Here is a 16,410-nt window from a genome sequence, read left to right as displayed (position 1 = left end):
TTGATGATTCCTGCCATAGGAGGTAAGTAGACATTTTGGCAAAAAATTAAAATAGTTTGGATTGGCAAGATTAAGAGATTCCCTTTTGCCCTGGCCGGTTTGGCTCAGCGGTTAGAGCATTGGCCTGTGGTCCAGAGAGACCCGGGTTCGGTTCCCACTAAGGGCACATACCTCGGTTGCAGTTTGTCCCCGGCCCTGGTTGGTTGTGTGGGTGGCAGCCACTCGATGTGTCTCTTTCACGCCGATGTTTCTCTCTCTCTCTCTGTTCCTCTCTGTCCCTCCCACTCTACCTGCACAAAAAATGGAAAAATGTCCTCAGCTGAGGATTAAAAAAAGAGAGAGAGAGAGAGATTCCCTTTTGAAAATCCCCTCTCACCTCTGTTTTCATTTAGTACGCAAAATACTTCTTGCCTAGCTAGAAAGTATTGAGAACTTTATTTATTTCTTACTGGATAGCCCAGCTTGAAAAATGTTCCCATTATTTGATAGTCATCTTCAACCTGATATCATGAGGCTACTTATGTAGAAAATGAGGGACGAATGAAAGGCCTGGGGAGATACATCAGTTCAATAGATTGGTTAAGTAAGCCATATCATCCCCTGTTGCAGTCAGTGGGACAATGGATGTTACTGTTGGATTGTCATCATTGTCTAAGTTCTCTTAGGAAGTATGAGACATAATGACCTAGAAACAGGTGCTGGGGAAGAGGTTGTTATTTGGAGAATTAAACAAGTTTCCTTTTAATAACTGAAGCAACTAGGGCCTTAAAAAGTTAAACATCTTGACCAGTATGCACACAAATAAGCATTATAATAAGGATGTGTGTTTGACATAAAAGCTCATTTTTTCTTTTGTTTCCATGCTGCCTCTACTTCCTATTCCTATTAAATATGAGATGAGATTCACAAATGAGATTAATATAGAATTTTATCAACAAGCCCAAGAACTAAGAAATAAATAATCATTTGAATCTTAAAGGATATAGTTTCAGAAATAAAATGACCTACTAGCTACTTTATAACTGTTAAGTATGTTACTCAAATTTATACTTTTGTCCATGGGAGGTGGAGTAGTAGGCTCTCATAATCTCCTTCGGTGTCTAGTTTAATGATTCTTCATGAAATTACATAAACTTAAAATGTAAGTACATTAAAGAATGGTTGATACAAATTGGTATATTAAGCCCTGGCCAGTTTGGCTCAGCGGTTAGAGCGACGGCCTGCGGTCCAGAGAGACCTGGGTTTGGTTCCCGCTAAGGGCACATACCTTGGTTGCAGTTTGTCCCCGGCCCTGGTTGGGTCGTGTGGGAGGCAGCCACTTGATGTGTCCCTTTCATGTCGATGTTTCTCTCTTCCTCTCCCTCTCTCTCCTTCCCACTCTATCTGAACAAAATATGGAAAAATGTCCTCGGGTGAGAATTAAAAAAAAAAAGAGAGACAAATTAGTGTATTAATATGAAGAATGCTGGCAGCAGTTGCCCTTTGCAACTACCATCACCACTACTTAAGGCAAAAAACTGCTCTGAATAAGATGTTGGATAGATCCACAGTAATAGCTTTTATTTCATTGGCCAAGGATTTTTGCATTAAGGGAATAAATCTGTCAGTATTTCTAGCCTATGAAGCTGTCTATATAGGACCTCATTTGTACTGTGTCAGTAATTTGCAGTTGTGTTACAGTAATATGAGACAGATGAATGGCTAATGAAAAAAATGAATTATCTAACTCTTTTAAAAAATGTGTTTAAGACCTTCTGTGTTCCAGCAACCAGTGATCTTTTTGGGAGCTGATGTCACTCATCCACCAGCTGGTGATGGGAAGAAGCCTTCTATTGCTGCTGTGAGTGTCATTAGGCAGATTTATCTTATCTAACGTTTAGAAGATCAACATTTTGGTTTCGGCTTTTTAAATTTTAATATTTTCTTTACAACCAACTTTTATAATTATAGAGTCATCTTTCATATGCTCTTTGGATTTTTTAAAAGAATGATTCTGCTCTGGTGTGAGGACTACAAGTTTCATGTATAGCTGTTAAATCAAGTTTACTAATTATATTACTCGAATCTTCTTTCATTTGTTTCCTATTTTAATTTGTCTGTTTGACCTCTCCATTATTGTGTATTTCAGTTACTTTTTGTAATTCAAATAGTTTGTTTATATATTTCGGTAATGTCTTTGATACAGAAAGATGTATATATAAGATTGATGGGTTGCACATTTTTTCTCAATCTTTATTAATTTGTTTTTGTTACAAATGTTTCTCCTTTTTCCCCCCTAGACACCCTCCTCCCCATTCCGCCCCCCCCCCCCAGTATTGTTGTCTATGTCCATTGGTTATGCATACATGCATATAAGTTATTTGGTTTATCTCATCCATCTCCCCTACCCACCTCTTCTGAGGTCTGTCAGTCTGAACTGTACTCCTTTCTATGTCTCTGGATCTATTTTGTTCATCAGCTTATTTTGTTCATTATATTCCACAAATAAGTGAGATCATGTGGTATTTGTCTTTCTCTGATTGGTTTATTTCGCTTAGCACAATGCTCTCCAGGTCCCTCCATGTTGTCTCAAAGGATAAGAGGGCTTTCTTTCTTACAGCAGCATAGTACTCCATTGTGTATATGTACCACAGCTTTTTTATCCACTTGTCTACTGATGGGCACTTGGGCTATTACCAGATCTTAGCAATTATAAATAGTGCTGCTATGAACATAGAGGTACATATATTTTTTTTGATTGGTGTTTCAGGCTTCTTAGAATATATTCCTAGAAGTGGGATCACTGGGTCAAATGGCAGATCAATTTTTAATTTTTTGAGGAAACACCATATTGTTTTCCATAGTGGCTGTACCAGTCTGTATTCCCACCAGCAGTGCACTAAAGTCCCCTTTTCTCCACACTCTCGCCAACACTTGTTTGATGATTTGTTGATGGCAGCCATTCTGGCAGGTATGAGGTGATACCTCATAGTTGTTTTAATTTGCATCGCTCTGAGGATTAGTGACGTTGAGCATTTTTTCATATGTCCCTTGGCCATTTGTATGTCCATTTTGGAGAGGTGTCTATTAGGTCCTTTGCCCATTTTTTAGTTGGGTTCTTTGTCTTCTTTTTGTTGAGTTGTATGAGTACTCTATATATTTTGGAAATTAACCCCTTATCTGATGTATCATTGGCAGTTATGCTCTCCCATATAGTGGGTTCCCTTTCCATTTTGATGGTTGTTTCTTTTGCTATGCAGAAGCTTTTTAGTTTGATGTCCCATGTGTTCATTTTTTCCTTTGTTTCTCTTGCCTTAGGCATTGTATCAGTGAAAGTTCTGCTGCATATGATGTCTGAAATTTTTTTTTATCCTCACCTGAGGACATGCTTCCATTTTTTGTTCGGATAAAGTGGAAGGGAGAGAGATGAAGAGAGAGAGAGAGAGAGAAACATCCACATGAAAGGGACATATCAAGTGGCTGCCACCCACACAACCCAACCAGGGCTGAGGATAAACTGCAACCGAGGTACGCACCCTTAGCGGGAACTGAACCCAGGTCTCTCTGGACCGCAGACCGACGCTCTAACCGCTGAGCCAAACCGGCCAGGGCTGATATCTGAAATTTTGTTACCTACATTTTCTTCTAGGACTTTTATGGATTCACGGGTCACATTTAAGTCTTTTATCCATTTTGAGTTTATTCTTGTGTATGGTGCATGTTGGTGGTCTAGTTTCATTTTTTTGCATGTAGCTGTCCAATTTTCCCAACACCGTGTATTAAAGAGGCTGTCTTTACTCCACTGTATGCTCTTGCCACCTTTGTCAAATATTAATTGAGCAAAACATTTCCACGTTTGTCCAATTTAATACTGTGCACCTAAATTCTTTGTTTTAATACTGCTACTCCTACTTTTAACATCTGCCTGATATAGGTTTGCCCACTTCTATACCTGTAACCTTTCCGTGTCAGTTCTTTTAAGTGTATTTCTTATATACTCCATAAAGCCAGATAATATTTTACCCAACTTGAAAATTGCTTGATTTTAACAACTGCCTACATTTTGAATATGTCAACATATTTTAGGCATACTTAATAAACTTTAGAAATAGAGCTATAAGATTTTTTATATTTTTATTTATTAAGATAATCTTTACATAAATTTTAAGTTTTAACAATCTGGTAAGCCTTACTTATCTTTGAAAATGATAGTATCATTAAATTTTTACATATTACTCAAAAGCTATATTTATTAGTGGAGAAAATTGACTTTTATCTATTAATAAATTATGTTGCTTTGTATTCTTATAGTTATGCATGAGTTAATTTCAAGTGTCCTAGAGATGGTAGTCATCCATTGGATAGTCATAAAAATGTTCTTTTAGAGGATAAAATTATAAGGAAAAAAAAGAAAAATTTAAAAGACTTACTTTGGATTTGCTATTTTGGGGTCATTTTCCAACTAAGTTTAAGCATATTGGAATTCTTTTGGACTTTTGTGTAGTCATTGTTTTTTCCTACTAAACCTATTTCTACCAAATACCCACTTCTATGATTATCTTGGAAATAGATTTTAATTGATTCTTATTGCTATATGACTTCTATTTCCAACAACTTAAAAACTAGTATGAGAAAGAAATGTAAGTAATAAATGCCACATAGTATAATAGATATTACCTTGATAATGATGTAAATTAAAATTTAGATTGCAAAATCCTGGTGTGTTTGGAGAATGTTGAGAAATGCAGGGAGTTGAAATGTAGTATGGCAGGCTATGAGGCTAGTAAGCTTTTGTGAGACTTTTTGTGCCATCAGAAGGGGTATGGATTTATGCTTTAGTAGTGAGAGGAAAGATGGTCAGAGATTTTTTGTTTTGTTTTGTTTTCATATAGAAGATGAAGAAAAAAAGTAGGCAAGTTCTAGCTCATTTCTGTAAAAGCTCTTGATTATTTTCTAATCTAAGATAAAAGATAAACATAAGCCCTGGCCAGTTTGGCTCAGCAGTTGGACCGTCAGCTTTGTATTATGTTGCTTTGTATTCTTATAGTTATGCATGAATTAATTTCAAGTGTCCTAGAGATGGTAGTCATCCATTGGATAGTCATAAAAATGTTCTTTTAAAGGATAAAATTATAAGGAAAAAAAAGAAAAATTTAAAAGACTTACTTTGGATTTGCTATTTTGGGGTCATTTTCCAACCGTCAGCCTGCGGTCCAGAGAGACCCGGGTTCAGTTCCCGCTAAGGGCATGTACCTCGGTTCCAGTTTGTCCCCGACCCTGTTTGGGTTGTGTGGGTGGCGGCCACTCGATGTATCCCTTTCACATCGATGTTTCTCTCTCTCTCTCTCTCTCTCTCTCTCTCCCTCCCTCCCTCCCTCCCTCCCTCCCACTCTATCTGAACAAAAAAATGAAAAATGTCCTCGGGTGAGGTTTAAAAAAAAAAAAAAGGTAAACATAAGAATTTTCCATATTTTGGTTTCAAATGAGTAAGACATTTAAATTACTAACAGGAAGTTAGATATGCTTTTAAATACTGTATGTATATATGTACTTATAACAGATATAATTATGAACATAACATTATATTTCAGGTATACAATATAATGATTTGATATTTGTATACATTGAGAAATGATCACCACAATAAGTCTAATTAACTGTCACCATACATACTAGAAACAGCCCAAGTGTTCATCATTAGACTAGTGCATATAAAAGCAGTGGTACATATACACAGTGGAGTACTATGTAGCTGTAAGAAAGAAAGATCTCTCATCCTTTGAGACAACATGGAGGGACCTGGAAACTAATATACTAAGCAAAACAAGCCAAGCAGAGAAAGACAAATATCACGTGATCTCACTTATTTCTGGAATATAATGAACTGAACAAACTGATGAACAAAATAGACCCAGAGACATAGAAGTAGGGTACAGACTGACATTCCTCAGAAGAGGGGGTGGGGATAAACCACAGAACTTATATGCATGTATGCATAACCAATGGACATAGACAACAAAACTGAGGACGGGGTGGGAGGGGATAGGATGGAGGGAGTCAATAGGGGGAAAAGGGAGAAACATCTGTAACAAAAATAAATTAATTTTTAAAAAGGGAAAAAATTAATTTAAAAAATAAAAATGTATGAAGCATCACAGTTTTTTTTTTTTTTTCACTTTATTTATTATTTTTATCCTCACCCCAGGATATTTTTTCATTTTTTGTTTAGATAGAATGGGAGGGAGAGGAAGAGGAGAGAGAGAGAAACATCGACGTGAAAGGGACACATCGAGTGGCCGCCACCCGCACGACCCAACCAGGGCCGGGACAAACTGCAACTGAGGTACATGCCCTTAGCGGGAACCGAACCCGGGTCTCTCTGGACCGCAGGCCGACGCTCTAACCGCTGAGCCAAACCGGCCAGGGCCACAGTTCCTTTTTTAAAATATTTTTTTCTTTATTAATTTTAGAGAAGGGAGAGGGAGAGAGAGATACATAGATGAGAGAAAATATCAGTTGGTTGCCTCCTGCATACCCCCACTAGGGATCGGGCCCACAACTTGGTGCATGGGTTGATGCTCAATCACTGAGCCACACCAGTTGGGAAAGCATAACAGTTCTAAGATGATGCCAGAGTCTTTAGTATGGCACAGAAATCAAGGGTTTTCATGGGTCTTCTTTTTTACTTATCTCCTTTCTCTTATTCTCTTTATGTACGTCTTTTTGTCTCTTTTTTTCTCTTACTAATCATTAGGTCCACAAGTGACATCTAAAAATTAAAATCTAATTGTTAAATATAAAGTGTAGCCTTTTTTATTATTATTATTATTATTGATTTTTAGAAAAAAAGGAAGGGGGAGAGAGAGAGAGAAACATCGATGAGAGAGAACATCGACTGGCCACCTCCTGCATGCCCCCCACTGGAGATCAGGCCCACAACCTGGGCATGTGCCCTGACCGGGAATTGAACCGGCGACCTCTTGGTGCATGGAGTCGACACTCAAGCACTGAGCCACACCAGCCGGGCAAGTGTAGCCTTCTATAGGAAAATAATTTTGACTCTTACTTGGTCTTTTATTTTGTTTCTTCCCTGAGAATGATCTGTTTTTTTATTACTCTCCAAATGAACAGTGGTAAATAGTAAGGTTATAGTAAAATACAAATTTAAATGAAATCCATCTGCTTTCTTTCAATTTTTTATTACAGTAAATTTATATACATGTAATTTTGATTATCGTAACTTCTGTTTTCTTTTCCAACTTAGGTTGTAGGTAGTATGGATGCTCACCCAAGCAGATACTGTGCTACAGTAAGAGTTCAGAGACCTCGACAAGAGATCATCCAGGACTTGGCCTCCATGGTCCGAGAACTTCTTATTCAATTTTATAAGTCAACTCGGTTCAAACCTACTCGTATCATCTTTTATCGTGATGGTGTTTCAGAGGGACAATTTAGGCAGGTTGGTTGCCCTGGATCTCATCATACTATGGTTAAATCAGATACTCTGTTTATAATATAGTGTCTAATTCTGAAGTTAGAAGACTTAATTAAGTTGAGAGTTCCTAAAGTCAAAATTTGATGCTTCCTTAGATTTCCCTTTTTAAATGTTTACTGTGGGTGTGTAAGCCTTGATTGCTAAGACCATGCCCTGATAATAGTTAAGATGAAGTAGAGGTATATTTAGCTGTAAGTGATAAGACATTAAGAAATACTGAGATTAAATAATTATCTTACTTTGAAATATGTATGAGAGAGTGGCTGACTATAGCAAATCTTTCCATTTCATCTTCTCTAGGTATTATATTATGAACTACTAGCAATTCGAGAAGCCTGCATCAGTTTGGAGAAAGACTATCAACCTGGAATAACCTACATTGTAGTTCAGAAGAGACATCACACTCGATTATTTTGTGCTGATAGGACAGAAAGGGTAATCTTACATCTTTTGTAATACGAGCATGAGCCAGGCTTATCTAACATAGTTTGGAGTGCACTTAAACAAAGGCTCTCTGCCAACAGCAGAGCTTTTAATGTATAGTAGTAGATTTCAACAAAGCAGATTATGAGTATAGAAGCATCAAAATAGGTTAATTGTTTAAAATGTTTTAACTTTCTTAATTTCTAATAACATTCCAAATGTTCAAAATCCCATGATGCTTTTTGTTGTTGTGAAGAAGCTTATAGTCTAACATTTTTTTCTTTTCATTCATATTTTCCTTAAGTGTTCGAAAGGAAAAAGGGCCCGGTTGGTGTGACTCAGTGGTTGAGTGTCAACCCATGCACAAAGAGGTCGCCGGTTCAATTCTTGGTCAGGACACATGCCAGGGTTGTGGGCCCAATCCTCAGTTGGGGGCATGCAGGAGGTGGACAGTCAATGTTCTCTCTCATTGATGTTTCTTCTCTCCCTTCCTCTCTCTCTACAAATCAATAAAGGGAAAAAAATAAAAGGAAAAAGATACACTCTCTTTTTAAAATATCTTGTAAAAATTAGTTTTTTTAGAAGCTACAGGACTGTCTAGCCAGTGTGGCTCAGTGGTTGAGCGTCAACCCATGCTCCAAGAGGTCGCCGGTTTGATTCCTGGTCAGGACACATGCCCAGGTTGTGGGCCCAATCCCCAGTGGGGAGTGTGCAGTAGGCAGGCAGTCAGTGTTCTCTTATTGATGTTTCTATCTGTCTCTCCCTCTCACTTCCTCTCTCCCTAAAATCAATAAAGGGAGAGAAAAAAAGCTAAGGGACTGTCTAGAGTGATTAGTAGACATTCTTTCAAAATAACTTTTAAATAATGTTTCCTTAACAATTCACAGAATTATTATCTGTATTTTGTAATGTGATTATGTATTTTTAAAATGAGGAAGAGGAAGGAGGTATAAATATCTGGGGGAAATATGTCTTCTTTTCTGTGTGTTCTATAGGCAAGTAGCAGTCTTTTTTTTTTAATCTTCACCCAAGGATATTTTTTTTATTTATCTTCAGATAGAGAGGGAGGGGGGGAGAGAGAGACATCGATGTGAAAGAGACACATTGACTGGTTGCCTCCCACACAACACCGAGACTAGGGCTGGGGACAGACCGCAACCAAGGTACATGCCTTTGACCAGAATCGAACCTGAGACTCGTTAGTCCGCAGGCTGATGCTCTAACCTCTGAGCCAAACTGGCCAGGGCTCTTTTTTTTTGTTTGTTTTTATTGATTTTTTTAGAGAGAGAGGAAGGGAGACAGAGATAGAAACATCCATGTGAGAGAGAAACATCGATTGGCTGCTCCCTGCATGCCCCCTACTGGGGATCGAGCTTACAGTTCCTGCTAATCTTAGAGCAGCCCAGGACCCTGACTGGGAATGGAACTCAGGGACCTCCCAGTCCATGGGATGACACTCAGTCCACTGCCACACTGTCCAGGCACAAGTAGCAGTCTTGCTATTTTTTCCAGTGCTCTGCCTCTGTTCCTGCTAACCTTAGAGCAGAGAAATCCGAGGATTGCTTGTCTGTCCCCTTGGAAAAGGGTTCAGCAGAAAAGACTGAGAAACAGAGGAGTGTGTCTTTTCTTTGGTGTATATTTGATCTTTGGTTTCTCTCACTATGTAACTTTGGACAAGTAATTTAACATTTCTGTGCCTATTTCTTTCTCAACAAGGTTTGAATAATATTAATATTTACCATATTTGAGTTGTTGCGAGGATTAAATAAAATATGTAATGCACTTAGAAAAGTGTTTGGCACATACTTAGCACTCAATAAAGGTTAACTAGATATAGTGTATGGTGGTGATGCTAGTAATAATAGAATAAATAATAGTCGGAATTGTTTGAGATATTTTTTATAAATTGGACTCACTTGATCTTCATAACACTGTGAGATACTTACTATTATTATCCCCATTTTCCACAGGAGGAAACTGTGTCACATGGTGGTTGAATAACCTCCCATGGTTACAAAGCTAGTAATTAGTAGAGCTAGGTTTCAAATCGGGCAATCTGGCTCCAGGGTGCTCTCAATCACTGTGGTATACCACCTCTCAAATAGTAGTAGTAATAATTTTATGGCCAGGTTGTTAAAGGCCTTTAACCCCAAATTTCTAGGTATATTTTTGCACCCGGGAAACCAAAGGTTTCTTCAAAAGTACGATATGGAAAACTAAGTAAGAGTTAATGATTATTAGCATCTGATGTTTAGTTATGCCAGTCCTCCATTTGTTTGTTTCTCTTTCAGCTTTGCTCTAAATACTATAAATAATAGGAGAAACATCTGTAACAAAAATAAATTAATTAATTTTAAAATAATAAATAAATACTATTAATAATAGATTAGAGATCATTATAAATGAGGAAACAGAGGCACAGTGAGGTATAAAAACCATGCCTTAGATTGCATAACTAGAAACTAGTAGAGCTGTGATGTGAACCCAGGCATTCTGCTACCTCTCTAAATAGGATCAACTGCCAGCTAAGCATATAGTAGAGACAAATAACTCTTTGTTGTTTATCATCTCTCACTTTCAGCAACATTTAAGAATAGGAACTGGGACTAGAATGAGGTCTGCTCTTAATGCCTGTTTTCTAATATTTCAAGCTGAAAGGAGTGAATCATGGGGTCAGCCTATATATTATATATTTTTTTAAAGTGCTTTCAGACACATTTTTTACATTTGTCTTGCTTGTTTAAACTTTGTCCAAACAAATCCAGGTTGGAAGAAGTGGCAATATCCCAGCTGGAACAACAGTTGATACAGACATTACACACCCATATGAGTTTGATTTTTACCTCTGTAGTCATGCTGGAATACAGGTAAGCCTACACTTTGGGTGAAATGTTTAATTCAGGAACTGCCATTGTATATTTTTTTAATCTCAGAAGAAGCAGAAATACCCTCCTCTGCACTCCTAATTGTTTCCACGTGAAATTAGATGAAACTTTTAGTAAATACATTTTTCCCCTTTTTTACTTTGAGTAGGACTTATTTCTGTTTAATTAATTTTTTCAACACAAACGTGTTTGTTGGGGTTTTATGGGTTTTTTTTGCATTTATCTTCAGATAGAGCTGGAGAGAAAGAGGGAGGAAGAGAGAGAGAGAAACATCAATGTGGGAGAGACACATCAACTGGCTGCCACCCACACAACCCCATCCAGGGCCAGGGACAAATGGCAACCAGGGTACGTGCCCTTAGTGGGAACCAAACCTGGGTCTCTCTGGACTGCAGGCCAACACTCTAACCGCTGAGCTAAACTGGCCAGGGCAATTCAATGCTTCTTAAACTTCCCAGCAGCAGAGAGTGAATCTGTATTCCTAAGGTGTCTGAGAGAATGTAGCCCAAAACTGTTTTAGGCTGCTTGCCATTGATAAAAATAGAAATTTCAGGAAGATGTACCTTACTGTATAGCTATATCTTAAAGCTTTATATATGTACATCTCACATACACTAACCCATTTCACTCTTGTAGCTTTAAAATTACTGTCCCAGTCATTTATCTATGTTCTTATATCTGCTCCTTTTTACAGTCAGTGTTGTACATTTTCATGGAGGGTAGTAAAAACAAAATTTAGCCCTGGCCAGTGTGGCTCAATTGGTTGAGTGTGGTCCCATGAACAAAAAGTCACTGGTTCTATTCCCGGTCAGGGCACATGCCCAGGTTGCAGGCTTAATCCTTTGTAGGGGATGTGCAGGAGGTAGCCAGTTGATGTTTCCCTCCCTCTCCCTTCCTCTCTCTCTTTCTAAAAAATAAAATAAAATTTAACAAAAATATATTTTTAAAAAAACAAAGTTAAAACGACCTTCTAGAGATAAAATCTATATTATTGGAATACATGTTTAAACCCAGTGTTTCCCTCCATGTATCTCAAGGAACAAAGGAACACTACTGCTATGACTTTTTAATAAATACAACAGAGGAGAAAGTAAAGATTCTCAGTTCAAATAAATTTTGGAAATACTGCTTAAACAAGATTTTTTAACTTTAAAACTTTTGGATACCATTGATAATGTAAATGAATCTTGAAGACAGGAATATTTAACCAAAGTATTTAACCAAAAACTTTCATTCTCTTTATAGCCCAATTTCTGATGTTTTATTTATATATTACCTGTCTCATCTCTGGAATGTGTGTCTTATTCATCACTGTGTGCCTGGCACCTGATACAGGACATGGCATATAGTGAGTGTTAGTAAATATTCAATGTGTGTGAATGTGCAATATATTATATAGGCGTTATAAATATATAATTTGAAGGAGGTAGATTTGATAATAATTTGAATTTTATCCCCCAACTCTTGCACAGTGTCTAACAAACAAATATTTGTTAAAGTACAAACTTAATCTTTCTCCTTTACTCCTTTGCCACTGCCATTTCCTTAGTTCATACCTTCATTATGTCATACCAGAATTAATGCAACAGCCTCCTAACTGCTCCCTTTGCTTTCAGTTTCTTCCTATTTCTAATCCATCCTCCATATTATTGCTGATGTTACTTTTAGAAAATCTGTCTCATCACACCTAAAAATTCTTCCTTTAAAAAAAAAAAAATGCTACAAAAACATATGCTGCGCTTCCCTGCCACCTGCAGGTGAAAGTCCAAATTCCTAAGTATGTCATTCAATCTGATTCCAATTTTTTTTTTTAATTTTTCTTAATTGATTTTTAGAGAGAGGAAGGAAGAGGGGGAGAGAGATAGAAACATCAATGAGAGAACATCGATTAACCGCCTCCTGCATGCCCTCCACTGGGGATCCGGCCCACAACCTGGGCATGTGCCCTGACAGGGAATCAAAACTGCGACCTCTTGGTGCATGGGTCAACGCTCAATCACTGAACCACACCAGCCAGGCTGATGCCAGATTTTCTTTTCAACTTCATCTTTTTCCCATCTTGCACATACTCTGTTCATACTGGTCTATTAGCCATTCCCCAAATACACCATGAAATAATATGCCCGCTGTACTTTTTGTTGAGGTGGTTCATTCTCTCTAGTGTCTCTTCACCCTAACCTCCCAATAAAGGCCACATCTCATTCCCCACTTGGTGAAGAACCAGGGCTTACTCCCACAATTACTTCCCTTAGTATTCTCATACAGGACTAAGTGCCAGCAGTTTTATAGCCATTTATTAGTTTTATAATTGTAGATGCTCTGTCTGCTGATGTTTTTATTATGGTAAAACATACATACAACTTAGCATTTTAATCATTTTTAAGTGTACAGTTTCATTGCATTAAATACATTTACATTGTTATCATATTATAACCATATCACCATCTATCTTTTTTTTTAATATGTTTTTTAAATTTTTTTTAGAGAGAGGGGAAAGGAGAGAGTTAGAAATATCAATGTGAGAGAGATACATCAATTGGCTGCCTCCTGCATGCCCCCTACTGGGGATCAAGCCCACAACCCTGGCATGTGCCTTGACTGGAAATCAAACTGGGACCTCAGTTTGTGTGACAGTGCTCAATCCACTGAGCCACACTGGCCAGGCTCACCATCTATCTTAAGGATTTTTTCACCCTGGCTGGTTTGGTTCAGCGGTTAGAGCATTGGTCTGCGGTCTGGAGAAACCCGGGTTCGTTTCCCGCTAAGGGCACGTACCTCGGTTGCAGTTTGTCCCCGGCCCTGGTTGGGTCATGTGGGTGGCAACCACTCGATGTGTCCCTTTCACATCGATGTTTCTCTCTCTCTCTCCCTCCCACTCTATCTGAACAAAATATCAAAAAAAAAAAAAAATCAATACATTTTTTTTGCCCTGGCTGGTTTGGCTCAGCAGTTGGAGAGTTGGCCCACGGACTGAAGGGTCATGGGTTCAGTTCTGGTCAAGGGCACGTACCTCGGTTGCGGTTCAGTCCCAGCCCTGGTCGGGGTCCTGCGGGAGGCAACCAGTCGATGTGTCTCTCTCACATCGATGTTTTTCTCTCTTTCTCTCTCCCTCCCTCCTTCCCACTCCATCTGAAGATAAATGGAAAAGTATCCTCGGGTGAGAATTTTTTTAAAAACATGAATTTTTTCATCTTCCCTGATACCTTGTCTCCATTAAACACTAATTCCCCATTCTCCGCTTTCCCCAGCCCCAGTATTCTTTCTATCTCTATGAATCTGACTGCTCCAGGTACCTTATATCAGTAGATCATATAATGTTTGTCATTTTGTTACTGGTTCATATCATTTAGCATAATGTCTACAAAGCTCATCCATGTTGCAGTCTGTGTCAGACTTTTCTTCCTTTTAAAGCTGAATAATATCCCATTGTATGTGTATGCCACATATTCTTTATCCATTCATCTATCAGTGGACACTTGGGTTACTTACACCTTTTGTCTATTGTAAATAATGCTTCTTTGAACACAGGTGTGCAAATATCTGTTCCAGTCCCTGCTTTCACATATTTTGGATGTATACCCAGAATAAACTAAATGTTTTTAAATTGATTATTAAATTAGAATATGTTTTACTAATATAGAACGCTAGATTTTTATATAACTTAGTCTGTGTTGAATATTTATTTAAAAGTTCAGAAATCAACAGAATATGTCATTGCCTTCTCTATAGGGTACCAGCCGTCCTTCACACTATCATGTTTTATGGGATGATAACTGCTTTACTGCAGATGAACTTCAGCTGCTAACTTACCAGCTCTGCCACACTTATGTGCGCTGTACACGATCTGTTTCTATACCTGCACCAGCGTATTATGCTCACCTGGTGGCATTCAGAGCCAGATATCATCTCGTAGACAAAGAACATGACAGGTAATAGAAATGCATAACAAATACAGATTTTTACCCAAATTCACATATGGCCTGCATGTTAGGATTTTCTTGAGACATTTCTTTGTTTCCATATAAGTGTGTGGCTCTCTTTTTTGCCATAAAGAACTGCCATTTAAAATTAAAGTTCCATGAGCAATGATAGAACTGACTGCCCGAGATAATAAGTATTCCCATTAAAATGTGCAGTCTAGGCTTATTAGTAACAGAATGATATAGTGATTTACTTGCTTTATCAAATTAACTCAAGGGAGAGATTATTGATAATAAAAGTGATATATACCAACAAAATTATAGGATGTCTTGAATTTACTTCTGAATAATCCTGGGCAGGTGAGAGAAATAAAATTGGCTTTGAGTTAATTATTGAAGCTGGGTGATAGACATGTAGTCATCATGCCCGCCTCTATTTATAAAATATTTTTGAAATTGTCTACAACAAATAATGTTTTTCAGTATTACATCAGAATAGGGTTTGTTTGTATGTTCATTGCCAATTCTCTTGCAGTGCTGAAGGAAGTCACGTTTCAGGACAGAGCAATGGGCGAGATCCACAAGCTCTTGCCAAGGCTGTACAGATTCACCAAGATACCTTACGCACAATGTACTTTGCTTAAAAAGTCCAAGAATATTCCCTGAGAGGAAGAACTGAAAGATGAATTGGCATACAACGTATGTTTTCAGTGGAGTCAATTGAGTGGGGGATGCCTCCAACCATACAGAAACCAACACTGTGGGGACCAGGGTCTGCTTTTTATGTTGATACAAGGAAGATTGTTTACTTCATCAAGGAACACAGCATCATTATGCAATATGAAACCAGCCAACTGCTTTTTTGTGCAGTCTCCCATCGGAAGTATCGCCATTGTTTTGTTTTCACTTTCTTGTAGTCTAACCCTTTTAATGCCTTTACCTCAAGTTGCTTGGCAGCACAACTATCTTTGCAAAAAAAAAAAAAGAAAAAGGTAATTGATGGTTTTAAAAATGTACCTACTACATGAATAATCAGTGATTGTTCACAATGATGCGTGCAACAAAATTAATGTGTATTTGTGTATTCTTATAAAAAGTATCTGTGTATACTTTAAGTGTATACATGTATACTTCATATGCATATATATCTGGATCTACATTGATAATAGATATATATGTTCTTTGTGTATATTTTATAGTTCATTCCATTGGGAAATTTCTTTCCCTTTTATTATCCTGTCACTACCACTTTTATTTCTCGCTCTACCTCCCTTGCCTCACCACCTACATTTTTTTTTCCTTAATGCTACCAGTGACATTCAGATGTTTGTGTATCAGGTTCATTTGAATAGAAAGCATGGCAGACTAGACTTTTATTTTTATTTTGCACACCCACTCCTGTCTGTTGTCTCATACATGATTCTGAGTCTTCAACTCTTGATATTGCTTTCTTCAGAAGCAAAATTATTTTATGTGTGTGTGTATATATATATATTTTCATGAGAGTCTGTGTCTGCCCCCACCTGCTCTGAACTTATATTTGCCATTTGTGCAATGTGTACATAAGCAGTAGCAACCTAAACTATTCTTTTTTCTTTAGTGAGTTTGATAAAGCTGCTATAAATATGAAACCTTGTCAGAAGTTATAACTCTCTATAAGTGATATATATTCTAAAGCCTTCTGTTTTTTCGGGTTATACATGGAGAT

At 37.7% G+C, this 16,410-nt stretch overlaps 1 protein-coding gene across 10 annotated transcripts in view; it reads left to right on the top strand.

Moving 5' to 3' along the window:
- Positions 1–15,708, top strand: part of LOC118626067 (protein argonaute-3) — a 128,073-nt gene extending 112,365 nt beyond the window's left edge. For 9 of the 10 annotated variants that reach the window (XM_036255331.1, XM_036255333.1, XM_036255332.1 and 6 more), the window contains 6 exons: positions 1,750–1,840; positions 7,244–7,438; positions 7,775–7,909; positions 10,663–10,764; positions 14,512–14,711; positions 15,238–15,658. In XM_036255331.1, the coding sequence (XP_036111224.1) occupies positions 1,750–1,840; positions 7,244–7,438; positions 7,775–7,909; positions 10,663–10,764; positions 14,512–14,711; positions 15,238–15,346 (832 nt within the window). In that variant the 3' untranslated portion in view covers positions 15,347–15,658. Of the gene's footprint in view, positions 1–1,749; positions 1,841–7,243; positions 7,439–7,774; positions 7,910–10,662; positions 10,765–14,511; positions 14,712–15,237 lie in introns of all 10 variants that reach the window. The other variant, XM_036255330.1, reaches the window with a different exon arrangement.
- The last annotated feature ends 702 nt before the right edge of the window (positions 15,709–16,410 follow it).

Source organism: Molossus molossus, unplaced genomic scaffold (assembly GCF_014108415.1).
Source record: "Molossus molossus isolate mMolMol1 unplaced genomic scaffold, mMolMol1.p scaffold_m16_p_12, whole genome shotgun sequence".
Classification (NCBI taxonomy): Eukaryota; Metazoa; Chordata; class Mammalia; order Chiroptera; family Molossidae; genus Molossus; species Molossus molossus.
Note: the sequence above shows the minus strand (reverse complement) of the source record. Positions and strands in the feature narration are given on the sequence as shown.